The 21,002-nt window shown below is 42.4% G+C and overlaps 1 protein-coding gene across 1 annotated transcript in view; it reads right to left on the reverse strand.

Annotated features, from left to right (window-relative positions):
• Positions 1–21,002, reverse strand: part of ANTXR1 (ANTXR cell adhesion molecule 1) — a 90,451-nt gene that overhangs the window by 46,315 nt on the left and 23,134 nt on the right. Inside the window, exons 10-12 of the mRNA XM_085242818.1 lie at positions 20,729–20,827; positions 10,124–10,193; positions 9,465–9,543 (exon numbers count right to left, since the gene is read on the reverse strand). Of these exons, the coding sequence (XP_085098944.1) occupies positions 9,465–9,543; positions 10,124–10,193; positions 20,729–20,827 (248 nt within the window). The remainder of the gene's footprint in view (positions 1–9,464; positions 9,544–10,123; positions 10,194–20,728; positions 20,828–21,002) is intronic.

Raw genomic sequence — 21,002 nt, forward strand, 5'->3', positions numbered from 1 at the left:
ATAGCTTTCATTTTGAAGACAAACAATTTTAACTTAATAACTTTAACTTAACTATTGGAATTCCTGTAAAGTATCTACAGAAATGAAGCATGGTAGCCCCTAAGTATACAGTTATCTGAAATCAGTGCTACTTTCCCATTGGGATTAATTTTGACTGCTATACCGAGATCCTGCGCCTATGGCAGGATCAATAACCTACAATTCCACCACATGTGAAAAATTGAGCTAAGGTACTGTTACCACTTCTGCCAACTGTAAACTAAACACAAAACATTAGCAACTTGCTTCCAGACAGCTGCTGAAGACCTAGATGATGGTTGGAGCCAGTGTTTTAAATGCCTTGCTATTGTATCAAGAAACACCCTACATGAAAGTGACCAGGATCTTTAAATGACATTTTGACATGCTGCACATTTGACATGTGAAACCTTGGCCATGTAGACTTCAAAACAAATGAGATAGTAGGGAAAGCAAGGCATTGGTGCCTCGAAGCTGTCTTTTCTGTGACAAAGAATCCAAGTCCAAGAAAATGCTGGAAGTGTTGCTGGCAGTTGAAGACCAATGGACAACCACCTCTGGATGATATTGTAAAATATAAAGATATCAAGAAGTATGAAATGGGAGATTTGAGGCATTTCCTCAGACATGGATGTGCACATATGTACACACATATATATTTTTTTCTTTTACTTAGAAATTAGTGTTGGGCTTTGAGGAGCCAAACTGTGCCTGGGGGGCATTCTTTTGTCACGAGAAAGGAACCTGGCCCATGTCTTGGTCTGCAGGTACCCCCAGTCGGTGAGGGATGGCAACATCTGACCCAGAACATGGCACAGGGTATTTCCTTAAGTCTATCCACAAAAATTCAGCTATGTGCTGTGTTCAAAAGCAAGACATTCCTCTAGGGTACACACAAACCCAGGGAAGATCATATTTAAGAGAAAAAGGTCATGATTACGTGCATGCACATTCCTTCAAGAGTCAGCAAACAGGGATGATGGCTGCAGGGAAATGACTCATCTTCACCTCTCCTGTTGCCTACCAATGTTGCTGCCCAAGATCAAGTTCCTAAAATTTTGCTTCAGGAAGCAGGAACGCAGTCATGCAGACAGACAAAGCTAAGACAGAATCAGTGATTCTGAGACCCTCTTTCATCTCAGGCATCCAGTGTGTTTATTATGTGTTTCTAAGAGAAACACATAAATCTCCTCATTGACTTTTCAACAGCTTAGGTCTGAGGATTTCAAACAAACAAAAAAAGCTACTATGCATCAGATGGGAATTTGGTTTTGTTTGAATCCTAATTATTTTTGTTTCAGATTTTATTTCATAGTTTCTCACTTTACTGCACCAGCGTCTGCAGCATACAGTAGATATTCCAGAATTGGAACACAGATTAGCAACATCAAAGTGTACTCCTGAAAGGTTTGACTACTAATGTACAGGAGTGATGAATGAAGTACTAGGTGCATCTAACAAATGTGCTCATGTACTGTTGTTGATGAACTAATGCACCATTGATTTATGGGGAGAGGGCAGCGGTTAGTGTGCATGCTTGTTACCACAACAGTAAATGGATTTAACTTGAAGCATGTGTTTAAATGTGCTGACTCCATGGTGCGCCTAAGAAGGATGGACTTCTGTTGAATACATGCATCAAGCACTTGGCTTTTGCAGACTGTGAAGCTCAGTAAAAGGAGTTTGTTCTAACTCCTACTGACCGCATCAGAAAGTAGGATCACAGATGTGATGTTTGTTTACCAACTAACTGCTCCAGGACCATTGATCTCATGCTGTGCAGCAGAGCATCTTGGAACCTTTCCAGCCATTCTCACACTGGGCAGGCTGGAAAGCTGGCAGCATTACTGCTCCGGTGCTGAGAATGCAGTGTGAGATCTGTTCTGCTACCTGGGAGCAACGTGAGGCAGCCACCTCACCGAGGCTGCCTTCAACATGGCTCACAGTAACTTTAACACTTATTACTGCTAAATCCCAGGAGATGTGCACATCTCTATTCCAGTCCTGCATCGTATACATTAAAAGCTACAATCTTTTTATGTTTTCTCCATGGAAGAGCAGTGACATGCTGAAAGCATGTCAAAGGGTGCTAACAGGAAAAGAGCCAAGTGCTGCTAACAGGCTTTACAGCAACCTTGACTACAGTTTTCGAATGAGCATCCAAATTCTGGCAGAGATTTTCTCACAAGAGAGAAAGGAGAAACAAGTTTAACAGAGGAGGGGGAGGACAAAGGATGACCTGGCCTTTGCCCATCAGATTCAGGCAACTTTTATTGTGAAGGGAACATTCACTATTTCTATCTAGAATACAATCAAACCTGACTCTCTTGGGAATGCACCCATCACTGCAACAAAAATGGATACTTATCATCACACACACATAGAGACTTCATTATTATTATTATTTTTAGTACTATAATCTGGTCTAAATTCCAAAAGGAAATGGACTCTCACTGAATGCACTATTCTGTAATGCTAACCTCTTTGATCACGGTCTGTGTGCAGTTACATGAGTGCGAGCCAAGCTTAGGAGGAGATGTGAGCAAGAAACACCTGTTCTGGGTCAGCCAGTCTATGTATTGTCAGATCTACTTTTCTAACTTTCCTGTGCTGTGAAATGAGAGATCCTTTGGCAGTGATCTATTTTCCTCCTTTACTTTCATAGCTGAAAGAAGATGAGAGCCCTTTTATGAAAGATTCTTCCAGCACCCTTGGTTATTTGCTTTACAGCACGATATAAACACCAGTGAAGCCTCACTTTACCACATGCTTCACAAAACCAGAGCAAAAGGCAGCCGTTGTCCTGAAGGGTTCACACATGGAGAGAAGGATTATTGCTCCCTCTGCTACAAGGGAAGATCTTTGGTCAGAGAAAACATTTCTTTAATCCCCAACTGCAGTGTTTATACTTAGGAAAACACACTCAATTTTTCCTTCAGAAGAAATACCCACAAGTTTCCAGATAAACAGAAGTGTTAGCAAGACCACTGGAAGACAGATAGGGCAGAACTAAGGGTAAAAATCAAGATTTCCCAGTCTTGCAATGTAAGGCACTGCATCTGGGAGTTGGCATTATAAATAGTACAGTGGGACAGGTGAATTTCTCCTCAGTTCAACCAAATACCCTTCATATGATGGGCATCTACCTAGTTGGAGGTCTTCCCATTTTGACTGAGGAGCTCCTATTCTGAAAAAGCCCTCTCTTGTTCCTCGACACTCAGAGCTAAAAAGCAAAGTCTTCAAGGTGAAACCTAAGCAGTTATTTTGGTTTCCATTTGTGCCTGAAGGCAGCCCTCAATAGAAGAATGCTAAATTCATTTTGGGAGGCGAATAGTAACTGGAATAATAGACAAAATTCTGTGGAATTACATTTTGTCATAACAACAGCCATTTATGGCTCTGTTTGGGTTTACTTCTTTGCAAGGCAGGAAAGGAAGGAAAACAGCATGCTACAGCTCTGGAATGCCTTGCCTCTGCATCTGAGATTTGTAGCACGTAAGCAACTTCATAAAAAAAGAAAAAATACATGAAATCTAAGCAGCACCTTCTCGAGGTAACACTCTTACATACCCTTCCCCGAGGGTTAACCAGTGATGCTCCTCATGGGCTGCCTCATGGCAGCCTGCCATGAGTTCAGCAAGGTTAAGCAAACACCAACGTGGCCTGAACCCACACAACAAGATATATGAGAGAAGTTTCCTGCTGAAATTTCATTTAAATTGGAATCACATTTGATAGCCTGGAAGGAAAGGATGCCATCTAAAGGGGCCTGGACAAGCTTGAGAATGGGCCCAAAAGAAATTAATGAAGTTCTACAGGACCAAGGGCAAAGTTTACACTTGGGTGAGGGCAATCCCAGATATGAGTGCAGATGGGAGAAGAACTTGAGAGAAGTCCTGTGGAGAAGGGTTTTTCCAGATGTCCAATCTGTGATTCCTCCTCCACTCCCAAAGTATTGGTCTCTTTTGGAAGTCTCCTATTTTCCAAATCTTAAGAGCATGCTCTTTTAAAATGCCTATCTTACTTAAAGGTGTTATAAAACAGCCCATGCAACAATATTGGAGTGAAACAATTTCTGCAGATTTAAACCTTAGTGACCTGAGAGGTAAAACCATTCACTGCCTACTATATTTGCAGCACAAAACAACTAAGAGTAATTTATTTTAGAAACAGACCCGAAAACATGTGCCCTGGAGTTCCCACAGAGCAATACCTCAACTAATAATACACAGGTCAAGGGCCTAGGAAAGGGCTCATTAAATTTGCTCTGCAGTTTCATAAAGCCTCTATTGATACAATAGTAAATGCACTTTAATTGCCTGCAGACTCAGGAACAGTGATAACTAGCAGAGCCTTAGCTGTGCAGCCCAGAACAAAGTCACAATTGAGAAAACTGCGTTAGCACTGCATCACATTCCTTCTGAATAAAAAACCCCTCACTGCAGGGAGTCATCAGATTTTACTACAGGCCTACAGAATTTCTGACCTTCTCATTCTCCATATTTAAAGACAAAATCCATCCACTGTTGTTTAACTAAACGTACAAATTCCTCCAGTCTTTTTCAGACAGCCACAGGAAAACAAGAAAAAAATGGGATACAAAGATAGAGAAAGGTGTGTCAGTACTCATACCCTTTTGTCAAAAACAACACCCATTGAAGTGATTAGATCCAATTCTTTTTTCCAGTTTGCTTCAATGTCTCATCTATCCTTGCAATTGGAAATGTGGGATCGGAGACCATTCCTTCCCACAATGGTGGGTGCAGGTTTGCAACACCAGCCTTTCAGGAAAGGCAAGGTTGATATCTACTAGCACTGGACAGGAGTAAGCCCAGTTTAGGTATTGCACAGGCCTCCCAAGTGCAACCTCTCCCCACAAAATACCCTGACCCAACATATCACTCTTCACCTGAAAGGCTCCTCTTTACAAGCATGATTACCCTAGCTCTCCTGAGTGTGACATGAGAGGACATCCATTGTGAACTGCATACACATGGCAAACAACTACTTCTGGTCAACGGCAGATTAAAATCCTGCAACAGAAATGTTCTTGCATCCCAGGTGTGGTGCCTCCATTGGATGGAGAATGGATGACATGGAGACACGCAAGGTCAGGCTGGATGGGGCTCTGAGAACCCTGATCTTACTGTAGATGTCCAGTTCATTGCAGGGGAGCTGGCCTAGATGACCTTTAGAGGTCCCTTCCTATTCAAACGATTCTGTGATTCATTATCTCTCCTTGCAGAGAAGCATCATGTGTTTCTCACTAGGTGGTACAGGTGAGGCATTGGAACAGCCTAGGAGATCTACTTTACACGGTCACTCCAGCCCTGCATTTTTCACCTCCCTTCCAGTTTTGAGAGCCGCTAGTGCAAGAGGTCATTAATGGTTTTTGCTCTTCTGGGAGCCTTTTAGAAAATGAACAAAGGCTTATTTTAATTCCCATCCTGGCTTCTCTCCAAGATGCGCTCTCTGCACTGAAGAACTTGGCAGCAGTGGAGTAGGACTGACTTCCTGCCTGTGAACGCTGCCTTGTTAATTACTTCCTCTATTGCACATCTCCCGACAGTGCTTGGTGTGCAGCCTGCTCTGTGCACATCTGCATGTGTGCCCATTATGAAAGCAATATCTAATACTTTCTCCCTCTTTCAGTTCTTCAGAAAACTTGGGAAGAGGAGCAAATCCCTTTTTAAGGGTTTCTCAACTCCACCAGTCATTATCTGCTCAGCGCAGCACGCAAACACATGAAAGTAACACTCACAGCACTGAAGTCTGATGCAGGGCAAGTTTGCATGTGAAACTGCAAGCTGGTGTGCTGAGACTAACAGCTGAGAAATAGACATATACACATTATAATTCCCATTGGTGGGCTGAAGGTGCTTGGCTACCATTGCATTCCAGGCTCTATGCCTTGGTGCTGCAAGATGGAGGTTGATCTGCTCAGCAGAGAGTAAGCTATAGTCTATATCTAAGGTCCACTGATGCCAACAGGAGAACAAAACTACTTTGGACCTCTCACCATTGATTATATGCCATCCAATGAGAATATTCTAGTCTGTAAGGTAAAAGATAGAAAGCGCGCAACCATGTGAAAACACCTGGAGCATCAGTGTAAGCTGTCAGTTTACAGACTGGGACTGGAAATGACATTAACCTTTACTTTCCAAATCAGTGTCTCTTTCATAAATGCAGTAAAAAGAATTCTAATCTTAAAAGGTGTGAGGAAACAGAAAAAGAAGAACTCAGTCCTTCACACTCTATGGAAATACAGGATTTATGCACTGTAATGTCACATCTAAGCCTGACAAATTGTTTCTGAAGCACTTCCTGCAGCACTGATAGCTTCATTCAGTCACCAGATGCTTCTGGCTTCTATTAGCACACAGCACGAGGACCTTGAGAGCAGTGATCAAGAACAATTCATGCACCTGCAAAGCACACAGACCAGACTTTGCTGGATGAAGAAGACATTCAGCAGAATAGCCAGGAAGGGAGTGTCCTGCTCCCTAGAAGAGGGCTCTGTCCACACTGAATCAAGTGATGGACGCAAAAATGGCGACCTAAATGTTATTTGCAATTAGAATAGTTCCTGGAAACTCAGAACTGGAAGACACACTTGCAAAAAAGATGCCCAGGATACTTCCATAGGCCTCCTAAATGCCTTCAAGGGCAGTCTTCTGATATCAGTCCAAGCAGTCAACAACTGGTCCAAGAGTTGGAAAGAGAAAAGGCTTTTAATCTGTATGGGGTTCTACAAAGTAGAGATGATTTTGTCCAAAAGAACAGAGGGGAACAAGCCCAGCACGACGCTGTAAGCCTTGAAGTCACGTCTTAAGAAGCAATGCCCTGCTCCTCCGTGTGCCCAACCTCTGCAGGCTTCAGTACTCAGGGCTGCCATTTAGCTCCTTCTTCGCCAACTTCAGAGGTCATCTGGATGTCCCTGCAGGATTTTGCTCTCTTCTGTATTGGTAATGCAATAACAATGCTGCCTCTTTTCTCATTATTTGCAAAGGAGATTCCTTCCCCCCACAGGGAGCTTAAAAATTGAATAAAAATATTCTTTAAGAGGTGCAAATATTGAAAAACCAACTTCAGAGAAATAAATTCATAACTCTCCAGGACAAGCAAGCAAAGAGACAAATTCATCAAATCCTTCCAGCCAGCTGAGTTTTGTCATATTGGAGATGCTGGCATCTCATCCCCCAGCTAAGCACATAAACAGCACACTGTCTCCAGCCTTAAGAATGCTCTCATTCCAGCCATTCCCTTGCTCTGGTGGGGCAGTTGCCAGTGGTCTCACAGCTCAGGCCAAATACCACCCTAAATTACACTCAGGACAACCCCATCTTAGTTTAATACATATGTTAGCAGAGGACAGGACTAAACTCCTGCCTGCACCCCCTGATTTATACAGTGTTACCCTTTTGCTTTTGAAATAAAACCAACCTTCCACTCGTAGCAGCTTTACCAAAAGCCAGACAGTCATCCTTCGGTCTGGGGTGTTGGGTGAGCAAAGTCTTTGAATAAAAAATAGTATTGGCCATCCACAGTGAGCACACAAGCTGGCTTCATTCATTGCAGCCAGTATCACGCTGCCTAAGCTAGAGAGGGTTTCAGCTGCATTCCATAAGTTAATACAACAAACGCATTGCCCAACCACAACAGCTCTTGTGTCTGGCCCAATTTTTGACAAATAAACAGAAATCACTGCATTCCTCCAGCAAGAGGACATACAGGCCTTTGCTGCCGTAAGCACCTTGCAAAAGCGAGCAGGATGCAGGCCTCCCGGTTCCATCCTAGTGGAGTACGTGCTTCTTTCTGCACATCACCACTTGGGGATCTGAGACAACGCATGCTCCAGTCCTACCCACGTATAGGATTTCATCTGCAGGTTTGTATACCCAGATTCAAAAGAACATGTAGAAGCTGTGAGGCTGCTTCAGCTGTATCTGTGTATCCTTTAGAATAAGAAAAGCAACAAAAAAACCCCCAAACCCCCAACAGTATTCACCAGTGAGGTCTAACGTGATGCTGAGAGTCTTGACAAGTGGTGTCACTTAGTGCTGGAAAACAGAATGTCTTTCATTCTTTCTCAGCAGAGCAGGAAGGAGATTAAATCAGTCATTACATATGCCTTCATTCCAAACCTGCTCTCATTTTCTCCACATTGAAATGCTGTAGCAGATTTTACACCTCAAGTGGAAAAAATGCAAATAATGACTTCAGTTAGGCAGTATGGGTTCAAGCTAAAGCTGTCTGTTCCCAAAGAGAGTGAGTTTCTGCTAGAGAGGGATGTGTATTGCTGCATTCAAGAGACACAAAACTGTCATTTCTTAAAAGGGACAAATTCTCAAGAACATTATGTTTGCCACATGATCACTATTTGTATACGAAGGTGGTGTAATTAGGAAAAAAAAGCACTTTTTGCCTTGGAAACCTCACAAAAATGATTGTGCTGGGCAAGGCAAAAATTCCCAGTATCCCATTTCCAGCAGTTGGCATTGGAAAACACAACGTGAGCACAGGAGCACTGAGTACTCTGGCAGTCTCAGGAATCAAGGCTTGCTGAATTACAGCACTGAAGCAGTGATGCATTCAAGGCAAAGGCCTTGATCCCGTGTTCCTTGCCAAGAAGTGACCTATTTGCCTCAGATGGAAAATGTTTTCTTTCTCTTAGAGCGTTCACTGTTTGATAAAACTGCTATTTATTTTGCAGTCTTGTTCCTAGGAGACTTAAATATTAAATAAAGATCAAGACCTCTACTAGTAAAATATAATTTAATATTAAACTTATGAGAAACTGGACCGACTTTCTTAGCAAAAATTTTAGGTTGTCTTCATGGCGTCTGCAGTGATAAAAAAGCATACTAGATACAGATGCTTACACTCCATCTGCCCTGCTCTTTAAATATCTGTATCTGAGAGTCAAGTTGGAAGGGACCCATAAGGATATTTAGTCCAACTCCTTGCTCCATCTTAACATTTTCTAAATTATTTAAATGTTGCACAGAAAGGTTTTGTCATCAAAGTACATAATGGCCTTCAGACAAAGAGTGCAGTTAACAACTCCTGTGTGTTGTGTCACCATTGGCAGCATCACTGTTGGCGCAGACTAGCAGAAAAAGCCACAAGAAACGCCTCTTGATCACTGTCCACTGGGCAAGAAGGCATAGACATCTCCAGACCTGGGCTGCTAGTTCTAATCTGATCTGTGCATGTAGATATAAGGGCCAAGACAATTACTGAAGGCACAAGAGCTTTGTTGTATTATGGCACAGAAAATGCTACATCTCTGTGCTTACAGGCTCACCTTGAAAAGAATTAAACAAGATCTTCACGCATCAGGGTGACTAAACTGGGAGCATTAATACCAGTGTACCAAACAGGTCTGTCGTTAAATGCCACCATCCTACTGAATCATTTCAAGTAGGTGAATGAGAACTTACACAGTGTGTGCTGGAGATGATGACAGAGCTGGAGATGAAGCTTAGACCATCGTTCATACTAACTTGAAGAGCTGCCTCCCTGAAAAAACACCAAATAAATAAGTCAGAGCTGTCTGTCCACAATCCTCTTCTAGACAACATCCGCTGGAACTTGGACTTTAGGATCAGCAGCAAAACTTTTCCCATTTGAGGCAGGAATGTTTTCCTGTCATTGAGAGAATAACTGACTCTCCTACTGACTCTCCCTCTCTGTGCTTATATGGAAGAGAGAGAAATGTCTGTTGATGCACAGAAGTCCTTTTCATGGAAATGCCAAACAGGGGACAAAAGTCTTGTCACATAACTATTAATAAACCACCCTGAGTTGAGATAGTTTCAAAGAGTGCATCTAAATCTATTGACACTAGCAATGCAAATATACTGTAGCCAGTTTTTTTGCACTCAGATGTGCCATACCTGATAAACTCCAACCAATGATAGCTAACAATGCTCTGCTTTAACCTAAAAAATTATGTTCTAGAAGCTATGAGTTCCTCAAAGATGAAACATAAAAGACAACGTTAGAACTAGCTGCACCTAAGAACAACGGAGTATAGTGAGATGAGGCTGTCATTTTCCCATAGGCAAAGAAAGGATTAGAGTATATAGGAAAAACATACATGCCAACTTCTCGTAGTACAGGTGCTGGGCAGAGTAAATAGGTATCTTCCACAACAAAAGGCTTCTCATCTGGGAGGGAAAAAAAAAAAAAAGAAAAAACGAGAGATACAGAGATTTATTACCAGATCAGTAACACAATACTTAGAGACAGCTTAGTTATAAATATATATATAAAAATATATGTATAAATAATGTTTTTCCTCATTTGTGATGGCCTGCAGCAGGGCACAAGGCATCAGAAGCCCAGCACTGTTTGACATCCCCATTCTGTAGGCAACATCCTCCCCATTCCTGCAGCCACTGGTGCTCCTGAAGTCCCCATGCCGCACATCTGAGTCACAACAGAACTGAAGACCCAAAGCTTTCTGAATGTACAGAGCAAATCATCACAGCCCCCCTGTATAGGAGGCCTGGATGTAGAATCACATCATATTTCAGGTTGGAAGAGACTAATAAGGACCAACAAGTCCAATGCAATAAATCGTGACTGGAAACAGCTGGGTGAAGAAAACTGTATGTTATGGAAAATCTCACAACTTCAAGGCAGAATTGTCTGAACGTAAATTAAACCTTCCTGCCTCTTCTACAGCTTTTAAATCAGAGTGAAAAAAAAGTAACAATTGGAGTTTGCCTCGGAAAGATGAACATCAGCCAATGTTCTTTTGTAGACTTAGAACTTTGTACTATCTCCCTAGTCACCAGAGAGATGGGGATCCTAAGGAACATCCCAGCCCATCTGCCAGCTGACCGGAGATCAAGCAGGTTGGCAGAAAACCAGGTAGACAGGCTGGTTTCTTTTACTTTTGGCTGGAAACCACACATTCCTACAGAACAGTTTAATTCTGCTGAATCAGCAGCTTCCAGAAGTGTGTCATTGTATTGAGAAGCTTTCTTCCAGCGGTAGTTAGAACCATCTCTAGAGTCTTCTCTAGATATGCTTACATATATATTAAATGAGAGCAGTCAGCAAATATTGTCAGATTTCCTAAAAATTTCCAGTTAAAATTTTAATTTTGTTTGAAATCTTGGCAGATTTAAACCCTATCATAAATTCAAATCATAATCTCATCTTTATATGCTGCAGGATGGAGGAGTCCTTTCCATGGCACCATGTTAAAACAGGAGAATAATACATCACAATCTTGCCTACCTGTTTGAAGTACAAAACCAGGGTCTACAACAAAGAAAAACAACTTCATAACTGTATAGTGCACTCACTTATCTTCCCAGGGAGCATTAAATGGGCAGCATAGAAGGAAGATTAGAAACAGTGTTCAGTGCCTAACTGGCACACCACTGACAAATAGGATGGAAAGGAGCAAGAAAGGAGAGTTTAGCCAAGTTGTTTAGCAATCTAACAAATAGTTGAACCGGTCTGTTTTGCTTGGTCTTTTGTTTATGAGCTATAATTCCATTTAAGGTGCCAATGGAAAGAGGAAAAGCCACAAAGAGACAAAAACCAAAGAGAATGTGGTATCTGCCTGAAAGAAGCATCAGCTGTGAGCCCTGTTCAATCGTGGCTGCTAGGAGATTTATTCACATGGATGGTAGCAGTGGAGCACAATAACCCTAATCCTAACTCCAACATCAGTGCTCAGACTGGACCCCAATGTTAAAACTACCTTAATTATAACCCCAATCATAACCCTAACCCACATCTAACCCAGCCCAAGTCTAACCCTAACAACGCTGGCTCCATTCTTGATGGTTAGAGCTCAGCAGGTTCTCACTCAGAAGCAGGGCTATGCAGCACATTTTACTGCAGTGAATGAAGCACGTAAGAGAGGCAAGATGGAGGCTGCAAGAGTTTGTCCACTCGGTGCAGAAGCAGGACTCATTGAGTCAAGGCCTCTCTTCTAGACATTCCTACAGGAGACGTTTTATCTGAACGCAGAATTGCAGAAAGACGCAATATTAGTAGTAGTAATAGTAATTCCTGTTGCATATTATGATCCCTATTTCATAGTGGTCAGTTTCTTTGCTTTGGCAGCAAAATAAAATATGATTTCCTAAGGCAGGCTAGGAAATGTTTACTTTCTACACTCCATCAAAGAATAAAATAGTAGTGAAAAGCTGTAGCTTTCGCTGAAGTTTTCCTTATGTTTCCAGCTTCTAGCAAATCCCATGCCTATACAAACACACTTGAATTTTTGCATTGCCCACAGCATTGTTTTTTTAAGGGCTGTTGACACACAGGCAAACAGATGAAAATAAAACATCACAGCCAGCTGTACAGTTTGCACAAACAGGCTTCACTTCTGCATCGTGACTCGGCTACTGAGAGCAGCCTTCAAGCTTCTGTGATCCCACTCGATCCCTGCTCCTGCTCTTGGCCTGAAAAGTACCATATATTACTCCTGCTTTCCCACAGCCTTGCTGCAAGAACGCGTACTAACATTTCCACTACACTAAGCATTAAGAGCAGATGTTTTTAGCATGGGGTTTTCCTTTGCAACCCCACACCACTGACACGGCAACTTTCTCTCTGAGAGCCTGACAGACAACAGGTATTTAAAGCACACTGTGATGCTCACACTTCACATAACCTACAGCATAGCACTCGATTCATGGGGAGCTTACATCCTATGCAGGCAATCAGTTTTGCCACAGAGTAGCCAAGCAAAGCAGTAGCGTTTACCACTGACTTTGCCCAAGCATGGGGATGCATATGGGTGGTGAGCACAGCACCTTGTGGCACTCTGGTGGTCTTTTCACCCTCATTTGTGAAGGTGTAATTAACTCCCATGAGTTTATGACATTGTCTCAGTGCACACAATAAGAGAATGAAGACCAATGTCTTGTTTTCTCCTTTGCTAATGCCAGCAGTCAAGGCCAAGGAATGCTCCATGCCAGCACTCACGAAAACAAGATCTGGTTTAATTTTGCACTGGAATTCCTCAGCTTTTTGTTTCTGTTTCTCTCCCTTTCCATCCCCTAACTTGCATTACATCTATGCCTCTCTAGAAAGTGCATCAGCCTCATGGCTGGCAGGGTTGGCCGTAGAGAGAGATTATTTTGTTTGGAGAATGCTTGTGTTTCACCACAAAAATGAGTGACTATTTCTTAGCTCTAAACAAAAGAGGATCCGTTCGTTTTGCAAAACTCTGTCCATCCAACTCCTTCCTGGAAAACCTACATTGAGAAACCAAACAAAACAACACTTCTCATCCGCAATCGTGCCTCTATCTGCAGGACACATTTGACAGGATGCTTTTTTTTTTTTTTTTTTTTTTTTTTTTTGCATGCTGCATAAAAGCTTGCTGTATTCCTGTGCACTAAGAGATGGGCCCGAATGCTCCCGAGCTCCAGATCTCATGCCAAAGCTGTACTTGTGGTTTGGAGTCCCGTCAGCTGATGATGCTGGTAGAGGAGCTGGGAAAGCAGGGGCCGCTCCATGCTGCAGATTTTGCTGCACAGAAAGCAATTTCCCTTCTCGGCTCGGCCGCTAGCTGGCCTTGCAGCCCTGCAAAAGTCATCTGGACTCCTTTGCCAGATTCATAGAAATGCATCATAGATATCAGATATGGGCAGAGTCTCAGGATGCGTTGCAACACTTCACCTTTGAGAAAGTCCACCTACAGAAAGGAGCAGCTTACCTATCCACCCCGATCACCTCATCAAGCAAAAAAAGGTTCTCACTGTAAAAGAAGTCCATAGGACACACAGAACAAATGGGTAGCTAAAATAATCGCTTGACAGCTGTTTGCAGAAAAAGAGAAGGGTCAAACATCTCCCCAGAATACATGTGTTTTCTATAGATTTCAACAAGGTACCCTTTCAACAAGGTACTTTCTACTGCTCAAATTCTCATAATTCACTATCCAGCATTCCTATACCTTTTAACAGCTATCTGTAGCCTGTAAAATCTATTAGTCCAAGCATTAGTGTATAGTTTCTTTTGCCATTAGCAGGGTGTAGCCTTTTGGCAAGCCAGGACTTGAAGTACTTCCCAACTATAATAATAACAGCCTCAATATATGCATGATGTTTTAACACAGAAGAGCAAAACTAAACCAGAAGAATAAAACCCCAAAGGTGACAAAGAAAGATAGTATTTCTGCCATATAAGCATGCTGAAATTAAAACAGCCTTTTCTTTGGTTAATGGCTTATACAAAAACCAATGGGCAGGCTGAAAAATGACTGCAAAGATTTCTTACAGAAAGCATTAATGCTTTCAGATCGCCATCTCAATAGTACCAATGCTGACTGTTGGGCTTGCAATGTCTGCAATATTTTAGTTCAGGAAAGGCTGCAAAAGCTGTTTGACAAACTTTCCATGCATCACAGGCCAACAATTTCCTTCTGTTATTACCCTTGTCAAATAAAGGAGTATTTGTGATTTGTGTTTGATTAAAGTGCATCTCCAAATGCTCTGATCTAGTCTTCTGCATCTGCAGGACAGATGACACTGGTTTCTGTCAATCTAATACACACAAATCAGAGGAATCTGGCTGCTCTCATATGAGATTCTCCCAGGAACATCTATGCTAAGGAGGTTGGCCTCTCTTTTGTCCTCAGTCCATCTGAGGACCAACCTTTGAAGCAGGCTGCCCAGGGAAGAGGTGGAATCACTGTCCCTGGAGATGTTTAAGGAAAGGGTCAACTTGGTACTTAGGGACGTGGCTTAGTAGGCAATATTGATGGTAGGTGGATGGTTGGACTAGATGATCTTAGAGATCTTTTCCAACCTTCATGATCCTAGGATTCTATGACATAGGTAGCCCTGAGCACTTCCACTGTTCCTCGGAAACTCAAAATACTCCTATTATTCACTGCACCAACTACCAAAGCCCAATCTCAGTTCATCCTGGCTGACTCTTCTTATGCCACTCCTTGTGACAACTCTGCAAGCAAAGTTTTTACTTCAGATCCACTTTGTGGGGAGGCAGGAATGCAGAAAGACACTGGAACACAGAAGGGCCTATGAGAAGGCCCATAAATAAAGAGAGAATGTTTTGTTAATGCTGTAATGAAAACCACATTGAGATCATGCTATGATTGCTCTGTTATGGGTAGGGACACATGAGCTTCAAATGCCAAAGCCAGAGCTGAGTTCAGAGGGTGAAGGGAAGAGAAAGATAAGCACATAGCAATGATATCACATTCATAATCATCTCTAGATAGAAAGAAGAGATCTGAAAGGAATTTTCTTTTTCTGATGGGTTCGTCTTTGTTGTGCTCATTTGCTGTGCTTATAGCTCTGTTCACCCAGCACACATAGCCCAAAAGCTGCTAGCAGAACCTAGCAGGCACTTCACTGTTACTTTGCTCATGCTCACAACTGGCAGCTCTGAGAGCAGCACATGCTCTAGTATGAAAGGGTCACTACCATGAGCAGTCCTTCAGTGGCATGCCTTGCCCAACTCCAAGCCCATGGAGAAGTTACCATAAAGCCCATCACATTTCATTGCACGCAGCAAAGCACCTGCACATCAATTTGTTAGAGGCTAGGAAAGCATTTGAGGGAAGGAAAACTCTTTCTCCTATTTTCATGCTATTCCTATTTATTCACATGGATGCTCCATCCCTGGAGGTATTCAAAGTCAGATTGGATGGGCTCCTGGGCAACCTGATCTGGCGCCTGATTCAGTGGTTGGCAATCCTTTCCATGGCAGACAGGTTGGAACTGGATGATCTTTGAGATCCCTTCCAAACCAGGCCATTCTGTGACTAATTTTTTAATGAAGTAATGACTCGATCCACCCTTCAAAAGAGGATGCCTAGCTCACCTTGGTGTATGTTTTCACCCAAGAAACACATCTCTTCCATCTAGGGGAAACACAGGCATAGCTTGTGTCTTTCACAAAGGTCACATCCTCAGAATATCTTGGTGGAGTTTGTTCAGTGGAAGATATTAACTACTACTGTAATGAAAAGAGGGAAAATCCACTAGAAAAAAAAATAAGAGTAAACATTTGATGGAGGTTTAAAGTGTCATGAAATCAGGGAACCCAGAGATTGAAATAGAAGTGCAGAGCAGAACTTTCCTGTTCTGAGAGTGGTCAAGATGAGAGTAAGTATGGAAGGTACCACAAGAAAAGTACTGTGCTGCCAGAAAAATAAAAAGGAAAGAAAAAGTATAATTAGCAATCTGCTCCAAAAGCAGAAGACTGTTTTTAGAAGGCATTTGCTTGGCAGCTTGGGGACACAGCTCCCTGCATAGACCTTTCTGGTGACAGCTGGGGAAGCCATGCTCTCACCATCTTTGTCTCTTTTTCCTTGCTTCTGTTACCAGGTGCTGAAAAACTCAGTCTAATCTGAAAGAATCAGTTTTGGCCAAGTATCCACAGCATTCACTAGAATGCAAGAGGTTTGGTCCTATCTCTGCTGTGGTGCATGCTGTTTCCTCACCAATCTTTCATCCCTCCATTGAATTTTAAATTGCCTAGGACAGAGCTTGCCTCCATGCCCAGAGCTATCTTTGCTGGATCCTGCACAATCTGGGCAGACAAAGACATTTTAGCACCACAAAGCAGTCATAAGTCACTGCACTAGATAATTAGTTTTAACTCTGTGCAGTCTGAAACCAATTCTCCTAGGACCTGCTGCTGGCAGAAAACACTCTGCTTGTTGAACATGCATCTGATTACAGCTCTGCACAGCCAAATATTCTTTATTGTTTCTACAGATGTTCCTTTTTTAATTATTTTTTCTATCCCCTAGCTATGAACATTATAAGCCAACGCTCTCTTCACCTGCCATTTTTCTCTGCCAGCAATCCCAATAAAAATCTATTAGCTCATGCCCTTAACCTCAGCAAGTCCTAGCTGTGCTGGTCTACATCTCATCAGGGATAATTTAAGGTTTCAGGAACTTCTGGCTTAGTGTTATCTTTAAAAATACCTCCCTCCCTGATACAATCAGAGCCCAAGAAGTTTCAAGCAAACAAAAACAGCTGAGCCATCTGCTCCCCATAAGGTTTCCATAAAACTCCCTTTGAGTTAATGCTGATGTTAAACTGTTTGCATCTAAGTGGGCAAGGGAGAATACCAGCTGGAGCTGCAGTAAAGCAAAAGCATTGAGATATATTCCCACACAGAGCAGCTTAAACTTAAACAAAGCTGTGCAAATTTCTGCCTGGAGAGACGTGGATCTGGGAGCACTGATGAGAAACTGTTGGATTCCTCCAATCTGGGAACAGTTTGAACTCAGAAATGGAGGTTTTGGCCTCCTGCTCCTAGGTCACTGCACCAAGCACTCTAGGATTCTGCAGAATGAACAGAGAAGTCTTGGTGTGGTGCCAAGGAGAATAAGTTTTCTTCTCACCTATGCACTGATTCAGGACACAATAAATACACCAGCTCAGAAGGGTGGGGGATGTATTTGGCCCTCATCCTTATTTTCCATGGCCATTTTGTAGATATGAGATAGCTTCAAGGAAAAAAGCCTATTGGTTGCAACAAGAGCAGTTGATCTTTCCTGAAAGCTACTGTGAAATGATGATGATGATGGACACTATAGAAAATTATTTAGCTACAGAGACAGAACACACACACACACACACAAAAAAAAAAAAAAAAAAAAAGGAGGAAGGAGTCTTTTCCTGACCCCCACCAGCACCAGGTCACAGTGTTTGGGAGTGAAGTAACCCTCGCAAGCAGTTCCTCCCATTGGCAACACTGGATGTTTTTGTGTCTCCATGGATGGGACACACCGAATAGAGAAAAGCTGATGGATGACATTCTCAGCTCAATGAAGACTTCAGCGTGTTTCCAGGAATGAATGTCTTGCATCAGTGCCAGAAAGCTGAGCTTTGAAACTATTGAGATGCAGCACAGATGGCAGGTCAAAGCCAGTGTAGCCTCAAGTAAAGAGGGAACTTTCAAGCTATAGACAAGAGAAAAAGTGGAGCAGCAAATAGAATGCTGAACAGGCTTTACACAGGAGAGAAAAGAAGGATGACCTCTGAAAAAGGAGATCTGCACCAAATCTCTAGCTACTGGAGGAGCCCATAAACCAGGAGGAAGAGAACTAGGCTGCGGGACAGAGACCACATTTGTCTACTGCATATTTTAAAACTTCTAATTAAAAAGGCCAAGACCCACATATTTCAGGTCATTAGACTCTGAGCTTTCTTCTTTCAATCTTTTTCTTACAATCTTCCTAGACTGGAAAGGACCTTGAAAGACTGTCAGCTACAACCTTACATGGGAAAAGGGAGCCTAGATGAGATTATCTAGCACCCTGTCAAATTATACTATAAAAACCAAGACTGGGATTCCACCACATCTCTGGGGATGCTGTACCAGTGGTTGACTGATCTTGCTGTGAAGAAATGTCTCTTAAGTAAAGAAAGAACCTATCCCAGTGAAGTTGAAGTGCCCATTCTCTGTTTTCTTCTCCATGTTTGTTCTTGCAAATAGGGAGCTTCTTTTGTCCTTGTAGCTGCCCTTCAAGTACTGGAATATTGTGGTAGGGTCCCCTCTTCTCCAGGGCAAATACATTTAATTCTTTCAGTATTTCCATGTAAGGCAGATTCTTCAGTCCTTGGATCATCTTCTTGGCCTTCCTTTGGACCCTGTCCAGTCAGCCTGCAGCTTTTTTGATCTGTGGGAACAGCACTGAATGCAGCAAGCAGAATAGAACGGAGCAGAATTGGATGACCACACCTCTATCTACGTTAGCAATGCCCCTGCAGATGCAACCCTGAACCTGATTTGCTTTCTATTGCTACAGTGGCTCACTGTTGACTTATGTTCCACTTGGTATCCACCAGAATCCCAGGTCCCTTTAAGCAAGGATGCTCCCCAAACATTTCTTACTGAAGTCAATTGGGTGCTGGATAGGTAGCTAGGGAAGGGAAAAAAAGTCTCCCAAAACAAAGATTGCTGTCCCACTTATTTTATTATTATTTTTAGCATCATCTTCATCCCTGCTCCAGAAAGCACATTTCCCCTGAGCTCACATCTGCCTTTTGTTTTCCTTCACATGCTGCTCAATCTCCTTCTGTGGTTGTTTTTCAGTCCAACTGTACTGAAAACAGATTCCCCAGTAATGCTAAACCATTGTAAAGCACACCCCAAAAAAGTTCAGTGGGAGATCTGAGGTCAATGGTTTAAAGGCAATATTGTTGAGACTGCCAGCTGTACCACTGCACATTTTACAGCCAGAAATTCATCTCAGGATTTAGCAAATGTTCTTGCTCTAATTTTATCTGTTAGTCATATCGCATTCTGTGCTCACATTACAGCTTTCAAGTTTGAGATGCTATGCCAGATTATTATAAGGAGACAACATGGCTCTTAATCTTCTTCTGACTCAGTGAAATGTTTTGAAAGGTGATCTTGAAGTTAATGCCTACAGTTGCAGTGCTGATAACTGCATTTTATTCTTAGCTCATCCACAAACTGTGACATTAGTTAATGCAAGTCACAGGCCATATTGACCCAAATCCCTTTAATTCCTAGGAGGTGCAGTTTCATAGGTACCACCTGCTTGCTGTCCTCCCCTGAAGCCTTTAGCAAATGAAACCTCTTTATTGACTGCAATAAACAGCAAGAACAACAGTCCTTTCATTTCACCAGCAGGATAAACAATCTTCTTCCTAAGAGACCACCTACAGCCCTCAGGTTTCTCAAAGATTTTTGAGTTTTAAAAAAAACCAAAACACCACAACTGACAATGTGAGCCATAATTTTGATTGTTTAGGATGTTACTTGGAGCAAAAGTCGCATTGTAAGAAAAAAAAAATACCATGTTTCAGTTGTATTCCAAATGATTCAATGCAACCACAACGAAAGTAAAGGCATAATTTAATAAACCAAATGCGACCCTTATCCCCTCTCACTCAGGTTGCACATACTGCCCCAGGCTGTGCTAAAATTGAAATACTGCACACTGAAATACCCAATCAGTCTTCACTTAGAGCTCAGAAACAGGACAAGTCTCTCAAAAGGATATCTGGTCTGAAGGAGACTCAGGACTTAAAAGAAGGCCATGTCAAACCACTGCAGGGAGCTGGGCACTCCTGAACGTGAAAGTTTAGAGACTTTTGTTTTGCTGAGTGGTATTGTAGCTCTTTTAACTCCCTTTCTACACACCCATGCATTTCTTAATATAAAATAAAACTGCTTTATGTTATGTATAAAGAATCAGGACTACCTTCAAAACACCATCTGACTAGATCCCATGTTAGGCAAAATGAATTCTACAGTCACTGGTGGTATGAGATATGAAATACGCAGTCTGACATCCTATGTGGATTTACAAGCATGCAAGATGAGAACAACAGGATCATTAGCTCCTCCAATTAAGTGGTCCTCAGTACCCTTCACAAAAACACTAGGCACTCAGGCTTTAATGTGCCTATCAATTTTTCCGTCAGCAAACAGTACTTCCCAGGAGCTGGGCTATTCCAACCTTAATGATTCCATGATTCTGTGCTATTACCTTTCTCCATGAAGCCAAGCTTAGCAGTTCCTACCTGCCTTCCTCCCACCCCAATGGAGCCATGTGCTGAGGTTGGTTTTCCCTCCTGCAGTTTGATAGCTCTTCATCCCATGATGACAGCCAAAGTATTTGAAAATCCAGTGTTTCCCAGGCAAATGCCTGCTAGTGCAAACTCAGGGAAAAAAAAAAAAGGAAAGAATCAAAACCGCTTACTGAGAGTGACTGTGTCATTGATCCTGAAGCTGCAGAGGACTCTGTCGACGTTACGAGCATGTCGAAATCCATTTCCTCTCACAACAACCTGAAATGACTCTGTAGCAAAGACAAACAGCAGATTACTGATCCATAGGGAGGCGAAGAATAGTCACTTGGACAAGCAGTGTCTGCCATGCTCTGGCAGCAGAGCCAGGGGCTCACCCTCTGCATCGCCCCACGGGGAGGGAACCAACTCCCACAGTTCCTGCTGCTATCTAGGAGGGACGTTCAA

This window comes from Meleagris gallopavo, chromosome 24 (genome assembly GCF_905368555.1).
Source record: "Meleagris gallopavo chromosome 24, MGAL_WU_HG_1.1, whole genome shotgun sequence".
Taxonomy (NCBI): Eukaryota; Metazoa; Chordata; class Aves; order Galliformes; family Phasianidae; genus Meleagris; species Meleagris gallopavo.